The sequence below is a fragment of the Callorhinchus milii genome, unplaced genomic scaffold, assembly GCF_018977255.1.
Source record: "Callorhinchus milii isolate IMCB2004 unplaced genomic scaffold, IMCB_Cmil_1.0 Scaffold4, whole genome shotgun sequence".
NCBI classification, from domain to species: domain Eukaryota; kingdom Metazoa; phylum Chordata; class Chondrichthyes; order Chimaeriformes; family Callorhinchidae; genus Callorhinchus; species Callorhinchus milii.
Genome location: NW_024704745.1, coordinates 10,621,820 through 10,637,577, shown reverse-complemented (window position 1 = coordinate 10,637,577; position 15,758 = coordinate 10,621,820). Strand labels below are relative to the sequence as shown.

Genomic DNA, 15,758 nt, shown 5'->3' with positions numbered 1-15,758 from the left:
AGGTGGGTCTTTAGATGTGCTTTGAAGGAGTCAAGGGATCGAGCGAGGCAAAGGGAATATTGGATGGAGTTCCAAAGGGTGGGGCAGAGAAACTGAAGGTCCGACCGCCTCTGGTGGGGTGGGCCAGGCGGGAGATGTAGAGCAGGCTGGAGGGAGAGGCTAATATTGGTTTAGCAGGACACAGAGGTAGGAAGGGGCAAGGCCATGGAGGGCTTTGAAGGCCAGGACAAATATTTTGAACTCTATTCTCCTGGGGTTGCGGAGCCAGTGGAGCCGGGTGAAGGTTGGGGTGTTGGGGTCATGGAGCCTGGTACAGGAGAGGACACGAGCTCCAGAGTTCTGGATGATTTGCAGCTTGCAGGAGGAAGAGTTGGGAAGGCCGACAAGCAGGGAGTTGGCGTAGTCGAGCCTAGATGTGCTGAATTTGATGTTCTGACTTGAGTTTCGACAGGTAACGATTTTTAAAATTTATTAAAATTTATATTTTACATTAAACTTAATGATGCTTACCGTCATTTGCTACACGTAATACAGGGTCTGCTTTGATAATAATAAGAATATTCCTTGGATTTTGTTTAGCACCTAAAATGTCAAAAAGTGCTTCACAAGTAACTTGACAGCATTTGCCATAAACAAACCAGAAAGGAATGATCAATTTACCTGAAGAGTTCAGGAATCAGTTCTGACGAAGCGGTGTAGACCCGAAACATTGACTCACTTTCTTTTCTCCATAGATGCTGCCTGACCTGCTGAGTGTTCCCAGCGACTTCTGTTTTTGTTACCTGAATAATTGTTGACCAAGATATTTCCTTTTTTACCATAAATGTAATAGGATCTTTAACATCCATATAAACAGGCAGGTGGAACCTACGTTTAAAGCTTCATCCCAAGGACAGCATCTCTCACAATGCAATGCCTTCAACACTGCACTGGAGTATCAGACGAGACTGTGAGCGTAAACTCTGGAGGTGGGCTTTGGAACCTACAACCTTCTGACCTCCAACAAAGTGCAATGCCAACTGAACAAAGCTAATTCTGACAGACTGAAGACTTCCCATCTTTCCAATAACAATAAGAATCAAAATGTAATCAATGATTTACTGAATTGCAAACTCTGTAGATGTATGGATGAAGTATTGCAATTCTTTAGTAATATAATAATATAATCCTTGCATCTGTTAGAACTATACTTTTGCCTTTAAGGTCAGGAGGATGTTTCATAGTGCTTCACAGGAATACTGTAAAGAGTAATGACTGCTTATTTATAGGTGCATATAGCAGCCAAATTACAGCAATGTCCCACAAAAATCCATTGAAGTGAAATGACCAATTTTTGATGTGGGGCTTGAAATCACAACCTTTGGACTTAAAGGGAAGTTGCTACGAACTCTGACACACAAACTGTAGTAATAGTACATTAATGTTTGACTTGGTGCAGTTGAGTACGGTCAGTCTATTCCCAATGTACTGGACGCATGAGAGAGGCAGAAAAACAACAACAAAATTACATTTGTACAACGTTTTTCATGTCCCAAGGCACTGACTGGACCCTGGGAGTAGCGAGATAAACTACCTGTTGCGTATCTCATTTTCATAACTATTTTGTTTTTTCCAACACCGGTACCGTCGTAATACATGACTTTTATTTTACATATATGAGGATCATGCAATTTAGTGCTGTCGAGCCTGAGAGTATCTGGCATTCTGTGGCAGGTCATGTAGTCTTGGTATGTGAAGTAATAAGTTAAGAGTCTGTAAAACATCAATTTAGGGAAATAGATGCAATCCTTCAGCAGCTCTACTATCAGAGTCTTGCAAACATGAAGCATGACTTTTGACCATTTCGTAACGTAAAAGAGATTGCTTGTTTAAACAGGTAAAGGCAGTCTTTGACCGAGTAATGTGTATATGCCAAACTCTTCATTACTGGTTGCTTCTTGTACTGGCTCTCTCGCACCTTGTTCAGCTTTCGGTGTTATTTCTCTGGGTGATGGAGGTTTTGTTTCTGGAGCAAATGAAGGAGGAGGAGGAAGAAGATCAGACATTTACTAAAGTCTATTGTGGTTTATCTGATAGAATTATAGAAGTTGCAATGCATAAATGGGATCAACTGCAGCAAGGAACACTTGTTTCAAAATTAAATTAATATCAGTTCAACTCTAAGGTGCAGGGTGCAGACTGGATTGCCTGGAATGGATATGTTTTGGCCTAAAGTGTGGGGACTTCAAAGAGAACACCTTCAATAATTAATCCTTATTTCCCTATTTAAAGAATCTGAGCAGGAAAGTCCTTCCTGTAACCCAAAGTACGTCACATCAACTCTTAGGAATTCTCTTCCCAAAGTTGGCCAAGTCAGATTGAATTGATGAGACACTAGTTAAGATTGCTTGGTTAAGGAATTCCATTTGAAATCACTGTACTTAGACCCCATTGATTAGAAAGAAATAGCTCAATAAAAGCTAAAGCATACTAGGAGCAGGGATTTTTCCACCTCAGCTCCTGTGCAAGCCAAATCCCTAAGGATGAAGTGGTCCTAGCTGGACAATAAGTGGGAAGCTTGCCAGTACTTTCCCCAGGCTGGTGGGGGGGGGGGGGGAGCTGGGAGATCAAAAGCACGGTCGAAGAGGAGGGTCTTGAGGTGGGTCTTGAAGGTGGCAAAGGAGGGGGCGAGATGGAGGAACTGCGGGATGGAGTTCCAGAGGATGGGTGCAGAGTAGCAGAAGGCCCGCCCGCCGATAGTTTCCAATAGTTGCCTACAGGTGCAATCACACTTTCAGTCTACGTGATGGGGCGCTGCAGCACTTGTATCAATACATTGCATTTGCTGGTTAACCTCCAGCAGTACCCCAGCACCACAGACACAAGAAAATTCACATGTGTAGGTGGCACACCTACATGGAACTCTCAGTCTGGTTTGGATACTCTTAAGTACAGTGATGGGTTTCTGCACATATTAGGCACCAGGCTGACCCCCACCCCCAAAAAGGTATAAAGAGGTAAGAACTTACTTGAAGCTGAGTATTTACGAAGTGCGACAACCACCACAGCTCCAACTACTAAGATTACAATGCTGGTGGTTATTATCATCCACAGCCAACCAAAGTTACCAGGATCTGTTAATGAATCATTGACGGCATGAATGAAATGCAGCACTGGCTTTGTACCCACAAAGTAGACTTTCTATCAATAACCCCCAATGGAGTGAAAATTGCAGTGTGATGTGTTAATTCTCACTGGTGATACTGTATTATTGATAGATCTGGGGGAGTCAGTCATTAATAAGGTTGTCACAATGGTTGAGCATGAATCTACCTACAACAACAACAAAATTACATTTGTAAAGCGCCTTCCACGTCGAGAGTACGTCCCAAGGGGGGGGTGAAGCAGGGAGATCGAAAGCACGGTCGAAGAGGAGGGTCTTTAGGTGGGTCTTGTGCGAGGGAGGGGGCGAGACGGAGGGACTGCGGGATGGAGTTCCAGAGGATGGGTGCAGAGTGGCAGAAGGCCCGCCCGCCGATAGTTGCCAATAGTTGCCTACAGGTGCAATCACGTGGTCTACGTGGTGGGGCGCTGCAGCACTTGTATGTGATAATTATTACATTGTGATAATCACGTACAAATTACACAGTCACTACACTCTAGTTTATTTCTGAAGCACTTTGAGATGCCTTCCTACATAACAACATAGGAATTCGCTTGGCGAAGAAGACCAAAGTCCATTCAGTTCGCCTTCCACCATCCTAGCAGTTGCATGCACATGTTGTGTCCTAAACTATACATTGTATCCCGAGATATTATTTCCTGATAGAAATCTCCTGACATAAAATACACCAAACTAAATGCAGCAATTATTAGCGGTAGTATTACATAATCAGGTCGGTAATACAAAATGTAAAACACAATTTTCCTGATAAATATTGCTTGAAAATGAACTCACTCTGCATTGCTATAGTTCCTGGCTTCATGATTTCAAAGAATTCTAGTATTTCACAGCACAGAAGGAGTTCATTCTGTCCTGTGCTCATTTCTGTGCCAGCTCTCTGAAAGAATGAACTATTTAATTGCCTACTCTTTCCCCATACATTTTTATACTTTTCTTCTTCAAATATTTATCTAAATCTCTTAAAATCTCTTGTGGATTCTGCTTCAAACATTAACCCTCTTTGTGTAAAATTTCTTCTAAACGCTCCCTTTCTTTTATTGCTGTTGATACTAGATTGATGCCCTTTATTAACTGACTCACCGACCAACGGAAATAGTTTCTCCTTATGTACTAAGTTTCGGTTGGATTATTATGCAATTAGAGCAGAGGTTAGCTAGGTATTGCAAACACACCCCGACATATGAAGCATAATTTCTCCTCCAGTAAGGAGGCAAATTGCATCTTATGTAAATAGTTGTGATATAAAAACATGCATTTCTCCTACCGTGATGATTCACAGAAATCCGTTCAATGATGGGTGCAGACAGTGTCGAGTGATTCACATGGCAAGAATAATTTTTTGTTTCATTCCAATCAGATGCTGAAAGCTTCAGGATACTGGTGATGGAGAAAGACCCATCAATGTTATGTTGGAGAGTCCCATTATGTGTCTCATTGGTAATTAACTTTCCATCCTCAAACCAGGATATCTGAATATCGGGAGGATAGAATTCCTGTGATACACAGACTAGCTGTTTATTACCATTTGGCGAAGGCAGAACCTCTGCTCTTAACTCGACTCTTGGACGAGCTGAAAAACAAAAGAACATTTATTAAACATTTCTTCCATTTTTAACAATGTTTGTAGTCCTCATAGAATCATAGAAATTACAGTTCAGAAACAAACCATTTGGCCCAATGGCCCTGTGCTGATATTAGCGTCTCTATATTCTTCTATGTTCTAACCCCAATTCCCTGCTCTTTCCGTGAATCCTTTTACATTGAAACTCTTAAAAGGTTTATTCAATTCTCTTTTAAATGTTGTTTTGTTTTTAACTTCAATGGCCATATATGGATAAAACTTCCGCGTTCATACACACAGTTCATGTACTCAGTCACTTCACTTTACAGCAAAAGTTGTGAAGCTCTTTGAAATGCCCTCCCGATATGAAAAGTGCCATTCCAAATGTAAGGATTATTATTATTTTTACTGTCTCAAAAGATAATCTTCCAACATCTAATTTAACTCTTTTGTGATAATGTTATGTTTATGCCCCATTTTTTATTAATACAAAAACCAGTGGGAATAATTTTCATTCTATCAAAGCAGGTTTCTTTCTATATAGTCCCCTCTAAGAGGTAAAATTCCATTCTGCATTACTTACAGTGCCTTTGGGGATCAGTGATTCCTTTAGTGGCCGAGATTGTCAAAGGCATTGCGTAATCCTGAATGAAATTGTCACTCATTAATTTCTATTTCAATAAAAGTAGACTCAATTTGTTTAGTCTCTCCTCACATTATGACTTTCAGATTAATCGACTTTTAAAGCTAGTACAGTCCTCCTATTGGCATATATTACTAACAGCTAACCTCCAGAGTTGAGGAATCTATTTTTCCGTACATTATCGATTGAAATTGCTCGAGGCTGGAACCTGCCACCACTGAAAACCCACTTACAATTAGAGTTAAATGATGGGAACTTCAGTGCTCTTTAATCAAGATGCATGGGGCAGATTACTGTGTTTGTGTGTATTTGTGTGTGTGGTGTGTGTTTGTGTGTGTGTGTGTGTGCTTTCTATCTTCAAAGCTTTTTTTTAGGTGGATGGGGTGAATTTCTCAATAAAAGGAATGCTAAAGCTGAGGATGGAATATTATCCTAATTTATCCACTCCAATGTCAGCAACAAAGACCTTGGGTGGAACAAATGATGGAACAAATGCGGAGGAAATCACACTTCGCTGCAATGTGCTCCATGTCATGCAGTGAGGTGTTAGATTGTAAAAATCCTTTGTGTTTTTTTTTACTTTCCATACGATCCACCTGAGTGAGATTGTCAATTAGTGCTGAATTACAGGCATATCGCATTATCAATCCATGACCAAAACTAATCTGATAAAATTGCCCGAGGTTGGGCCTTGGAACTCAAGGTTAGGGTGTGTGGCATTGTCGAAACTGCCGTGCTTAGGAGTGATACATAAAACCATGCCCCTCGTCTACCTGTTCAGATGGACTTCAAAGATCCCACGGTAATACAGTATTTAAAAAGAGAAAGTAGTTTTTCTCAGCGTCCTGGCTAACAATCCCCAGCAAATAAAATTGATGATTCACTTCATGGCTGTTTGTGTGACATTTCTGTGCACAGATTAGCTGCTGTGTTTGCCTTACAATGATTTTACAATCATTACACTTTACAATATATTTTGGGAAGCGCTTTGAGGCATCCTCCCCGACGTGAAAAGCATAAAGATTATTATTATTTATTTGATTGAGACAATCTATCCAATTCCTCTCCTCAGTTTGTTTTGAAAATGTTGGCTGTCAAACAGAAACTATGTTAAAACGGCAAGTGATAAACACTTAGAAGTTTTGAATAGTGAAACCATATCTCACCTTCCACTTTCAGGTACGTTCCTTTACCTTGTACTTTTCTAATAGGAGGAGGTATCTGAAGAAGAACCTCACAGATGTAGAGATCAGAGTCACGTAAATGAAGGTCACGGATTATTAAAGTCGATGTGTTCTTGGCAACATCACTGACGTGTGTCAGTCGATTCTCAGAACTACTACTGTTTGTTTCATTTGAACTTAAAACATATAGATATCGGACTTCTCCAGTGCTATTCCTTTTCCATTTAATTTTTAGTTGACCTACATTTCCAGCGCTGAAAGAGCAATTTATATTCACAGTCTCTCCCTTTAGTGCTGTGATGACAGAGGGTGTTTGCCAGACCGACAAGTTGCTGCATTCTCCTGTGGATGAAACAAGAACAGAAAATTTCCATCACCGGTCAATATAATCGTGTGATCAAACAAAACTGTAAGATTACCTGATAATACAGATAAATGCAAAGAAGAGTTGGGAGTTTGTTCTTGTCGTCCTGGCTAAGAGATCGCAGTTATCCAAACTCCCTTCAAAACAGAATAACTAACAATTTTGTTTTGTTATTCGTGGGGCATTGCTGGCACAGATTACTTGCCACAGCTGCCAATATGAGAGGAACTTTTACTTCTATAATAATAATAATAATAATCCTTGCATTTGATATAGCGCTTTTCACGTCGGGAGGACGTCCCAAAGCTCTTCACAGAACACACACTGTAAAGTGAATTGACTGTATATTTGTGGGCGAACGCGGCAGCCAATTGCGCACAGCAATGTCCCACAAACAGTCGTAGATTGAAAATGACCAATTTATTATTGTTTTGGGTTTTGGAGGGATTATTATTAGGCGTGTGAAGTAAGGAAACTTGCCCAAGGTTTCGCCCTGCCTGGAATTGAACTCTATGGCACCTCACTTCAAAACCTCTCAAAATGCTTTATAGCAATCACCGTGAAGTGAAGCAACTGACTATTTTAGACCTCGGTTATATGTTTCACCTGAATGACAGCATAAAAACATGCAGTCAATTTCAAATTATTCAAGTTACTGTATTTTCAAATTGGTAAAACTCTTTGATCTTTTCTTTTTACCTACTGAGGAAACACTCTCCTCTTCTCTTTGAAATTAAATAATAATAATCCTTGCATTTGATATGGGGCTTTATCACTTGTTCGAGACATTCCAAAGCGCTTCACAGTATATACTGGAAAGTGAATTAACTGTATATTTTGTGGGCGAAACTCGGCAGCCAATTATGCACAGCAGTATCCCACAAACAGTCGTGGATTGAAGTTACCAATTTATTATTGTTATTTATTAACTTTTAAAGAATTATTACCCTAGGAAAAGAGATCCGCCAATTGATATAGAACCGGGTTCCTACTTCCTGATGGGTAAACAGTAAGTAAGGAAACTTGCGCAACATTTTTCCTTGCTGGGAATCAAACCCAGGTTTCTCGCTTGTGAGGGAAGTGTTCTAACCACTGAGCTACAGGACTTCACAAATTGCTGATGTGCTGAATTGTGTTTCCACACACTGTAGCCACATTCTGATTCACTGTCAGTCCCTAATTGGCTCTTTTTCATGTGCGAACAGGCAGTAAATGTTGGCTGACTGTTCAATCCGGAGGACGTGTCAGTTTCAGATTAGACTAATCCTATCCTCGTTTGATGCAAACTGTACACACATTTGACACATATTTTTCAGCAAATGTCACTGTATAGCATTCAACAACATAAATTACACAATCCAGATCCAGATTAATTTAACATCAAAATCATAGTGCATCAAAGTTACTTTCTTACTCTTTGCTTTATCGATGCTTTAACGCAAAATGTGATCCTTCTTATATATTAGGCTCAGATTGTTCTTACCTGTAGTTACAAAGAAGTGAAGCAAAATGTGAAGACTGATCAATTGTGTTTTTAGAAATAACATTTCATTTGCTTGATTCTGAAAACAGAACAAATGGAAAACAAACAACTTTGTTAACAAATCTACAAATGTCTATAGAATTTTAAGGCAGTATTCGTTTGAAATTGGCCTTTTAGTTCGGGGAGCAATGTTTCATACAAGATTCATAATTCAGTGTTTCTCAAATCATTAATTTGATTGAGATATTTAAAGCAATGAAAGGAATTGACCGGTTAGATGTTAGTTCCTACTGGTGAATGTCCATCGAGTAGAGCGATCTATTTCATAGCCTTGAAATCAGAACTAAGACAGTTCATATGAAGGTCAGGAAGCATTTCTTCAAACAGAGTTGTGAAGATGTGGAATGCCCTACCCTATAGAGTTATAGGTGTACAATTTACAATATAATTCAAGAACTTGGTGAGTTCTGGACATGCTGAAAACACTAAATAAAGTTAATCTAGACCCAGGTATCTGCTCAGAAATTTCCGTTCAGTAATTTCACAGATAGGATTTGTGGTTATGAATTTACAGGTAGAAACGCATTCCAATGTTCACCGCTATAAGTATCAAACATTTATTAACAATAATAGATTCCTATGCATAAGAAACTGCATTACAAAACATACAGTCAATCCATTTTACAGTATATTCTGTGAAGCGCTTTGAGTCATTTCAGCGATGTGAAAAGGCGCTATATCAAATGCAAGGATTATTATTACTTTTCTTTGAACTTACTGTATTTGTGTTCACAGAAGAGAATGCTTACAGTTGTCCATCAGAAACCCAGTATTTGCTGGGTGGACTGGAACCACGTACAGCACTCATGTTCACTTAATCAGATCTGTTGCTTCACGGTCTGCCCCACTGCATTAAGTAATTTAACTTGAAGCTTCTCCGTGACTCTATCAAAAGCACAGTTGGCTCCTACACACGCAGTAAAGATAGGTTGGAAATTAACTGTAACTCTTCCTCCTCAGTTGTGTGATTTTGCTGATAACGGACGGAAATATACTTTTTAGAAATTACCCTGCTTTCTGGTTTCAACCACAACAAACTTACTTTGGGACCCCATGTGATGAAGTATTCCAATCTCCATTGCAATTGATTTAAAAATTAACATGACTCCAAAAGTCAGAGCCAGAGAGTAAGTAGATGGTCCTGGAAGAAAGTGGGGGATGGAGGGAAGGGTATGCTGTTCAATCTTGTTCAATTATAAATTGTGACATTTTTCTCCCCTGCTGGATTATTTTCCTTCCATTTGGATTTTATGTGTGATGTCATTTGAGCTCTGAACACCCTCTAACTACACTAGCTGTGGGAGGCAGTTGGATTTTGCAAGTAGCTAAACTGTCTCTCTCCACGACTGCAACGGAAATGCAAAACAAACAGGAAATATGAATAAGTGCCAGAATCTGGTTATGATTTTTCGAGAACATGTGTCAGACATCCGGCTGACCAAAAAAAAAAGAGCCAGTGCATGTCAAGGGCAGAAACCTTGTACAATTATATTCACTGAACTCAAATGGCCATTTTCTCTGCTGTTTGCTGACTGAAAAGACTTCAGTGGATTACAAATAAATGAGATTAGGAGGCAATGCAACTCCAAATGTGATCTGATGTTATCGGATGTGTGAAGAAACACTGTAATTTCCAGTGGATTGACTGAGAACTGGCCATGGGTGTAATCCACCCACTGAAAGCACTTGGACCTGAAGCAGATCTAAAACTCTCAAAGCCTCCGTTGTTGTTGCTGATCGTGCAAAACTTTCAATCAGACTTTAGTACTTACAGTATTACAACAATGACTCAATGCCTGACCAGATTCAACCACCAAAGTCAATGCGGAGATGTGTTCACATCCACACTAGGCATTAATAATTGACCAACTATTATTGTACAGTAGGACATTGAACCAACTAAAAACATTGCACCTTACACCCAACTGATTTATTGCAGATAAATGCAATGGAAACTCAATCCATTTCAATACCCCAGCTTGGAACAATTTGACTTTGTTTTAAAAATGTATAAACTTACACTCATTTATGTAGAAAGCTGTAGATGTCTACTTTACCGATCATTTACGCATTTAGATATAGATGGTCATTTAGATTTCCATGTTTCCACGCCGTGAGGTCCATGTAAATCTATGTAAAACTCTATATGTTCTCAGATTCCATTAACAAATGACATAGTCACAAATACCACAATGGCTACAGTAAATAAACTGTACGCTCAGGAACTGGATAGCTTGAACCACTGAAAAAATAAAATGAATTCTAACAATTTCACTGAGGCATTCATCCTCAACCAAAATGTCAGAGAAATCACTAACTTTATCTAAAACAAATTGGGGTAACCGGAAACTGGAGTGGAGTAGGATAGTTAATTTGAATTTATGTTATACAAAAAATAAAAAATGGATAAAATTGGTCATTTGTTTCATGGTTGTTTGTGGGACATTGCTGTGTGTAATTTGGCAACCGCATACACCTACAAAATACAGTAACTATTCTTCACAGTAAAATCTTGTGAAGAGCTTTGAGACGTGACATATCAAACGTACAGATTATTACTATATTATTCTACATTAAAAAAAGAAGCAATTCAAAATAATAATAATAATCCTTTGTTATAGCGTCTTATCGCGTCGTTGAGGTGCCTCAAAGCGCTTCACAGAATATATTGTAAAGTGTAGTGACTATGTGTTTTAATAATAATAATCCTTGCATTTGATATAGTGCCTTTCACGTCTTCTAGACATCTCAAAGCGCTTCACAGAATATACTGTAACGTGAATTGACTGTATATTTATGGGCGAAACTCGGCAGTCAATTGCGTACAGCAGTATCCCACAAACAGTCATTGGATTGAAGCGACCAATTTTATTATTGTTTTTTTTTCTTGAGGGATTATTATCAGGCGTGTGGAGTAAGAAAACTTGCCCAACGTTTCGCCCTGCCGGGAATTGAACCCAGGTCTCTCGCTTGTGAGGTGAGCGCTCTAACCACTGAGTGCTCTACAGGACTCCTCCACTTCAGCTTCCAGAAAAAAAGACACCTGAAGAATATTCCAATTTTCTGTCCAATCTAATTATCTAAAAATAAATTTAGTGTCCAATTATTTTCTAATTCTCCCCCCACTGGAATAGGCATCTCTACCCCTGCACCTGGCTCTCTCTCTCTCTGCCCCTGATCTGGCCATTTGACTGTTGAAGGTGTCAAAGCTGAGCCTGACTTCACCCGGCTGTCACGCACACACACACGCGCACGTAAAATAAGGAGTGGGTGCTGTACACTCTGCTTAGCTCTGAACAGGCAGGGGCCAATTTATCTTCCCAACCCAACCTCAGCCAGCTCAGCAAACTCAGCGTAAATTAGGATTTTAAACCAGCAAGCTCCTCGTATATAAGATGCAGCTCTGTCCACTACACTGGAGAAGAGAAGGTTGAGGGCAATATAATTACAGTCTTTAAGATTCTAAAGGGACTAGATAACATATTAATAATAATCCTTGCATTTCATATAGCGCTTTTCACGTCTTCTAGACGTCTCAAAGCGCTGCACAGAATATGCTGTAAAGTGAATTGATTGTACATTTGCGGGCGAAACGCGACAGCCAATTGTGCACAGCAGTGTCCCACAAACAGTCGTGGATTGAAAATGACCAATTTTTTTTTGAAGGGATTGTTATCAGGCGTGTGGAGTAAGGAAACTTGACCAAGGTTTCGCCCTGCCTGGAATTGAACTCAGGTATCTCGCTTGCAAAGCGAGTGCTCTAACCACTGAGCTGTAGAACCATGTCGAACACGATAATCTGTTTGTTCTTGTAATGAACAATAGAAACAGAGGACACAGCCTGGGATTGAATGGGGGTAAATTCAGAACAAATCTGCTAAGATTTTTTTTAGTGGGTGCAAAACATGGCAGCCAATTGCAATCTTCCATAAACAGGCATGTAGTGACAATTTTTTTTTTGACACCTTCAACAATCAAATGGCCAGATCAGGGGCAGAGAGAGAGAGAGCCAGGTGCAGGGGTAGAAATTATTACAATTGACTAACAACCTGGTTTCTATTTACTGTTGGGTAAACAGAGGCGTGTGGAGAAAGGAAATGTGAATAAAGTTGTGAAGCAAGGGCGCTAACCACTACGCTACGGGACTCCATCCTATTCTGATCCACCCATGATGTTTTTTTGCATGATACATTGTAAGCTTCTAAGTTGCTTTGATCGTGATTAATATTTTTATTAATATTTTTATTAATATTTTAGTTCCAGGGTCTGTTGAAGACCAGAGAAATCACAGCGATTAGTGCGCTCAACTTGCAAGCGAGAGGACATGGGTTCAATTCCCCCCCGGGTGGGGCAAAACCATAGGCAAATCTCCTTACTCCACACACCTCTACTTATTTAGCAGTAAGATATTTATTGTTTATTTCCTGTTAACTACAAATCCAGCACTCTGCAGAAGGAAGAAAACTAAACTTAAATTCCAGTGGATTTGATTTCCATATTAATTCCACTCAGATAAAGGCAGTGTGGTGCCATTGTTTGGTGACAAAAGCAGCCGCAAGGTGATCTTGTTATGTTACATTGTGGTTGAATAAAGCAGCTATTGTGGAGAAATGCCAGAGGTTAGTAACAGAGCAGTCACTGTACTGTACAAGTAAGCAAGAATTTATTTAGCATTGTTTCGCTGACAGTGCATTCCAGTTAACACCAGTCAAATGAGGGCAAGGTTGTTGAGCCTGGTGGTCTTTTCTGAAACAAAATGAAGGCTGAACATCCTGTTGCCATTAATTGTAGTGACATTAAGTGACATTGATGTCAGCTTCGAATGGGATTTTCCTCCATTATGAATTGAATGCTGTTGTTGCACGTTACACTAATAGGAATCACAGGCCTCTCCTGGTCATACGTGGTTCCAGGTCTGCACTACTGCACTGCTCATATTTCAAACGCAGCTAACAACAGCAGAGAATTGTTAGGAATGGTATCTGTGATCATTGAGAGTGACAGATTGCAAACCCATTGATAGACCTTAAATTAGATGTTTATTTTAACGAGGGCCATAGGTCACCATCAGAACGATTTCAAAACTAGCTAAGGTATGAGTTCAGTTTAAGAAGTATCAATAATTAGACTCTCCCAATTTGATTGTTTGAGTCCTGAGATGCATAATACCAGATAAGTAGTCCATTTGCCTAACATGTGATACAGAGTTCAAGTTGCACAGAAACAGATGAGAGCAGCCAAGAAATACATTTTACCATAGTTGGAGACTTATTGTTTCCACACTTTAGGTGTTACGTGTATTGGAATGAACTCTTACCCTGTCAGCCTTGGACTCGCTTAGTGTATGTTTACCAATTCCTAAATTTAGACAGGTTCTGTTTTGGAATTCCAATGGTAACCATGGTGATGAAAAATAAAAGTAAGAAAGCTAGGAGAAGTGCTTGATGGAACAAATTTTCCTGGATAATGTTTGACTGGCATTCTGGACGGAGAAATGGCGCCTTCTGTTGCAATGCGTGATTTATTGCAGAAAAACTTAAAGTTATACAAATCTGTGTTAGAGTTTAGCGCAGTTGGTAGCACTCTCACCTCTGGGCCAGAAGGCTATGAGTGAGCCCAATGTCCTGCCTGCTCTGTGGTTCGTTGGTCTAAGGAGTCAGCCAATGCATCTTGCACAAAAGGGGATCCTTTCCAGTAACCAGAAGTACGTCCATAGAAGAAGTCCATGGCAACATGATCTACTTCTCCGAAACAGAATTTCTGGTGGGTGGGGGGTTCAATTAGGAGTTCCGTTAAGTAATATTACAAATCCCCTCCATGAGTCCCGAGATGTACATGGAAAGCAAGCAGAGCAAGTTGACCCTTTCATTGTAAAACAGCACAGTGACTCCCTACAAAACACGAAGTGTAAAAGGAATATATAGAAAAATATATTTTAAAAAATGCGATGAAGCAGTTCCAATCATGTGCATTGATTATTAGAATAATGCCCAGGATTATCTGAGCAGATTGCTGTCTGTTGTTGGCAGGTCTATAACACACTTTCCTTATGAGGGACTCAATAAACTGTTCCTTACAGCACTTCATGTAACATTTGCACGAGAGCCATTCCCAACAGGGTTTCCTATGCAAAACACCATAGAGTGGGAAGGCGGAGCTGGGACTCGCCTAAAAGTGTAACTGTTCCCTGTAGATCAAGGTGGCATAACCCTGAGGTAGGGAAGCCCTGGTCCCTCCACTCACATGGAGTGTGAGAAGATAAAGCTGTTGTGGTTTGTAACGAGTTTGAAGGCGTTGCGTTTTTTTTCTTTTTTCTGTTTCTGGGATGGTTTCATGAGAATTGCGTTTTCTTTTTTCTGTTACGGGGATGGTTTTTATGAGGCAAGTTTCAATCTATTTTGTGCCGCCCAGATTCTCACCCGCACCAAGCTCTGCTCCCCAATCACCCCAGTCCTTGCCAGACTATACTGGCTGCCTATCCCAGAGAGGATCGACTTCAAGATCCTCACCCTTGTATTCAAATCCCTCCATTCCTCTGCACCCTGCCTATCTATCTGACCTCCTCTCTCCTCAAAACAGTATCCGTTGCCTTCGTTCCTCCAGGTCTGACCTCCTCCTCGTCCGCCGAGTCCTCCGCTCCACCCTCGGCGGCCGTGCCTTCAGCCACTACGCCCCGAGGCTCTGGAATTCCCTTCCTCACTCTCTTCACCTCGCTCCCTCCCTTCCTATTTTCAGGTCCCTGCTGAAGACCTTTCTCTTCGACCGCGCCTTTGGTCACCTTCCTCCCCCTCCCCCTGGCTCGGCCCTGGAATCTGTTACTGTGAAGCGCTCTGAGACGCCATCTGACGTGAAGGGCGCTATATAAATCCAAGTTGTTGTTGTATTTTTATACTAACAAATATATTTGGTCAAAAAAAAGTGCAAAGCACGGCAGACAGGCAAATGGCGGTTTGATAACTGTTGGTTAATTACTCATTAATTCAAGTGCCTATGTATTTAAGGAAACGTCCACAGACATACCAAAGACAATTCTGGGTTACTATGAATTTTATTGACTGGTATAGAATTACCCTCTGTAGAGCTCTAGCGTCTCAAACCTGTAAGTTTATGAGGTTGATTTTGAGTCACGGCGTTACTTGCTGTGGTAGTGTAGAGTTTCATTTTTCCTCATAGATGGAGACCCATATTTTTGTGGCTCGTTAACAATGTTTGTTTTTTCTTTCACATGTTTCATGAGAGGCTATTGAGAATTGCATGAATGGCCTCGTAGGTAAAAATGCAACTCTGGGCCATACAGACC

At 40.3% G+C, this 15,758-nt stretch overlaps 1 protein-coding gene across 3 annotated transcripts; it reads right to left on the bottom strand.

Moving 5' to 3' along the window:
• Positions 1-1,504: 1,504 nt before the first annotated feature.
• Positions 1,505-14,154, bottom strand: LOC103180135 (tyrosine-protein phosphatase non-receptor type substrate 1-like). 3 transcript variants are annotated; one of them, XM_007895796.2, is made up of 6 exons: positions 14,048-14,154; positions 8,399-8,477; positions 6,534-6,893; positions 4,428-4,733; positions 3,009-3,113; positions 1,505-2,005 (listed from the first exon to the last, which is right to left on the bottom strand). In XM_007895796.2, exons 2-6 carry the CDS (start codon positions 8,460-8,462, stop codon positions 1,869-1,871), a joined length of 972 nt encoding a protein of 323 aa, XP_007893987.1. In that variant the 5' UTR covers positions 8,463-8,477; positions 14,048-14,154; the 3' UTR covers positions 1,505-1,868.
• Positions 14,155-15,758: the final 1,604 nt, after the last annotated feature.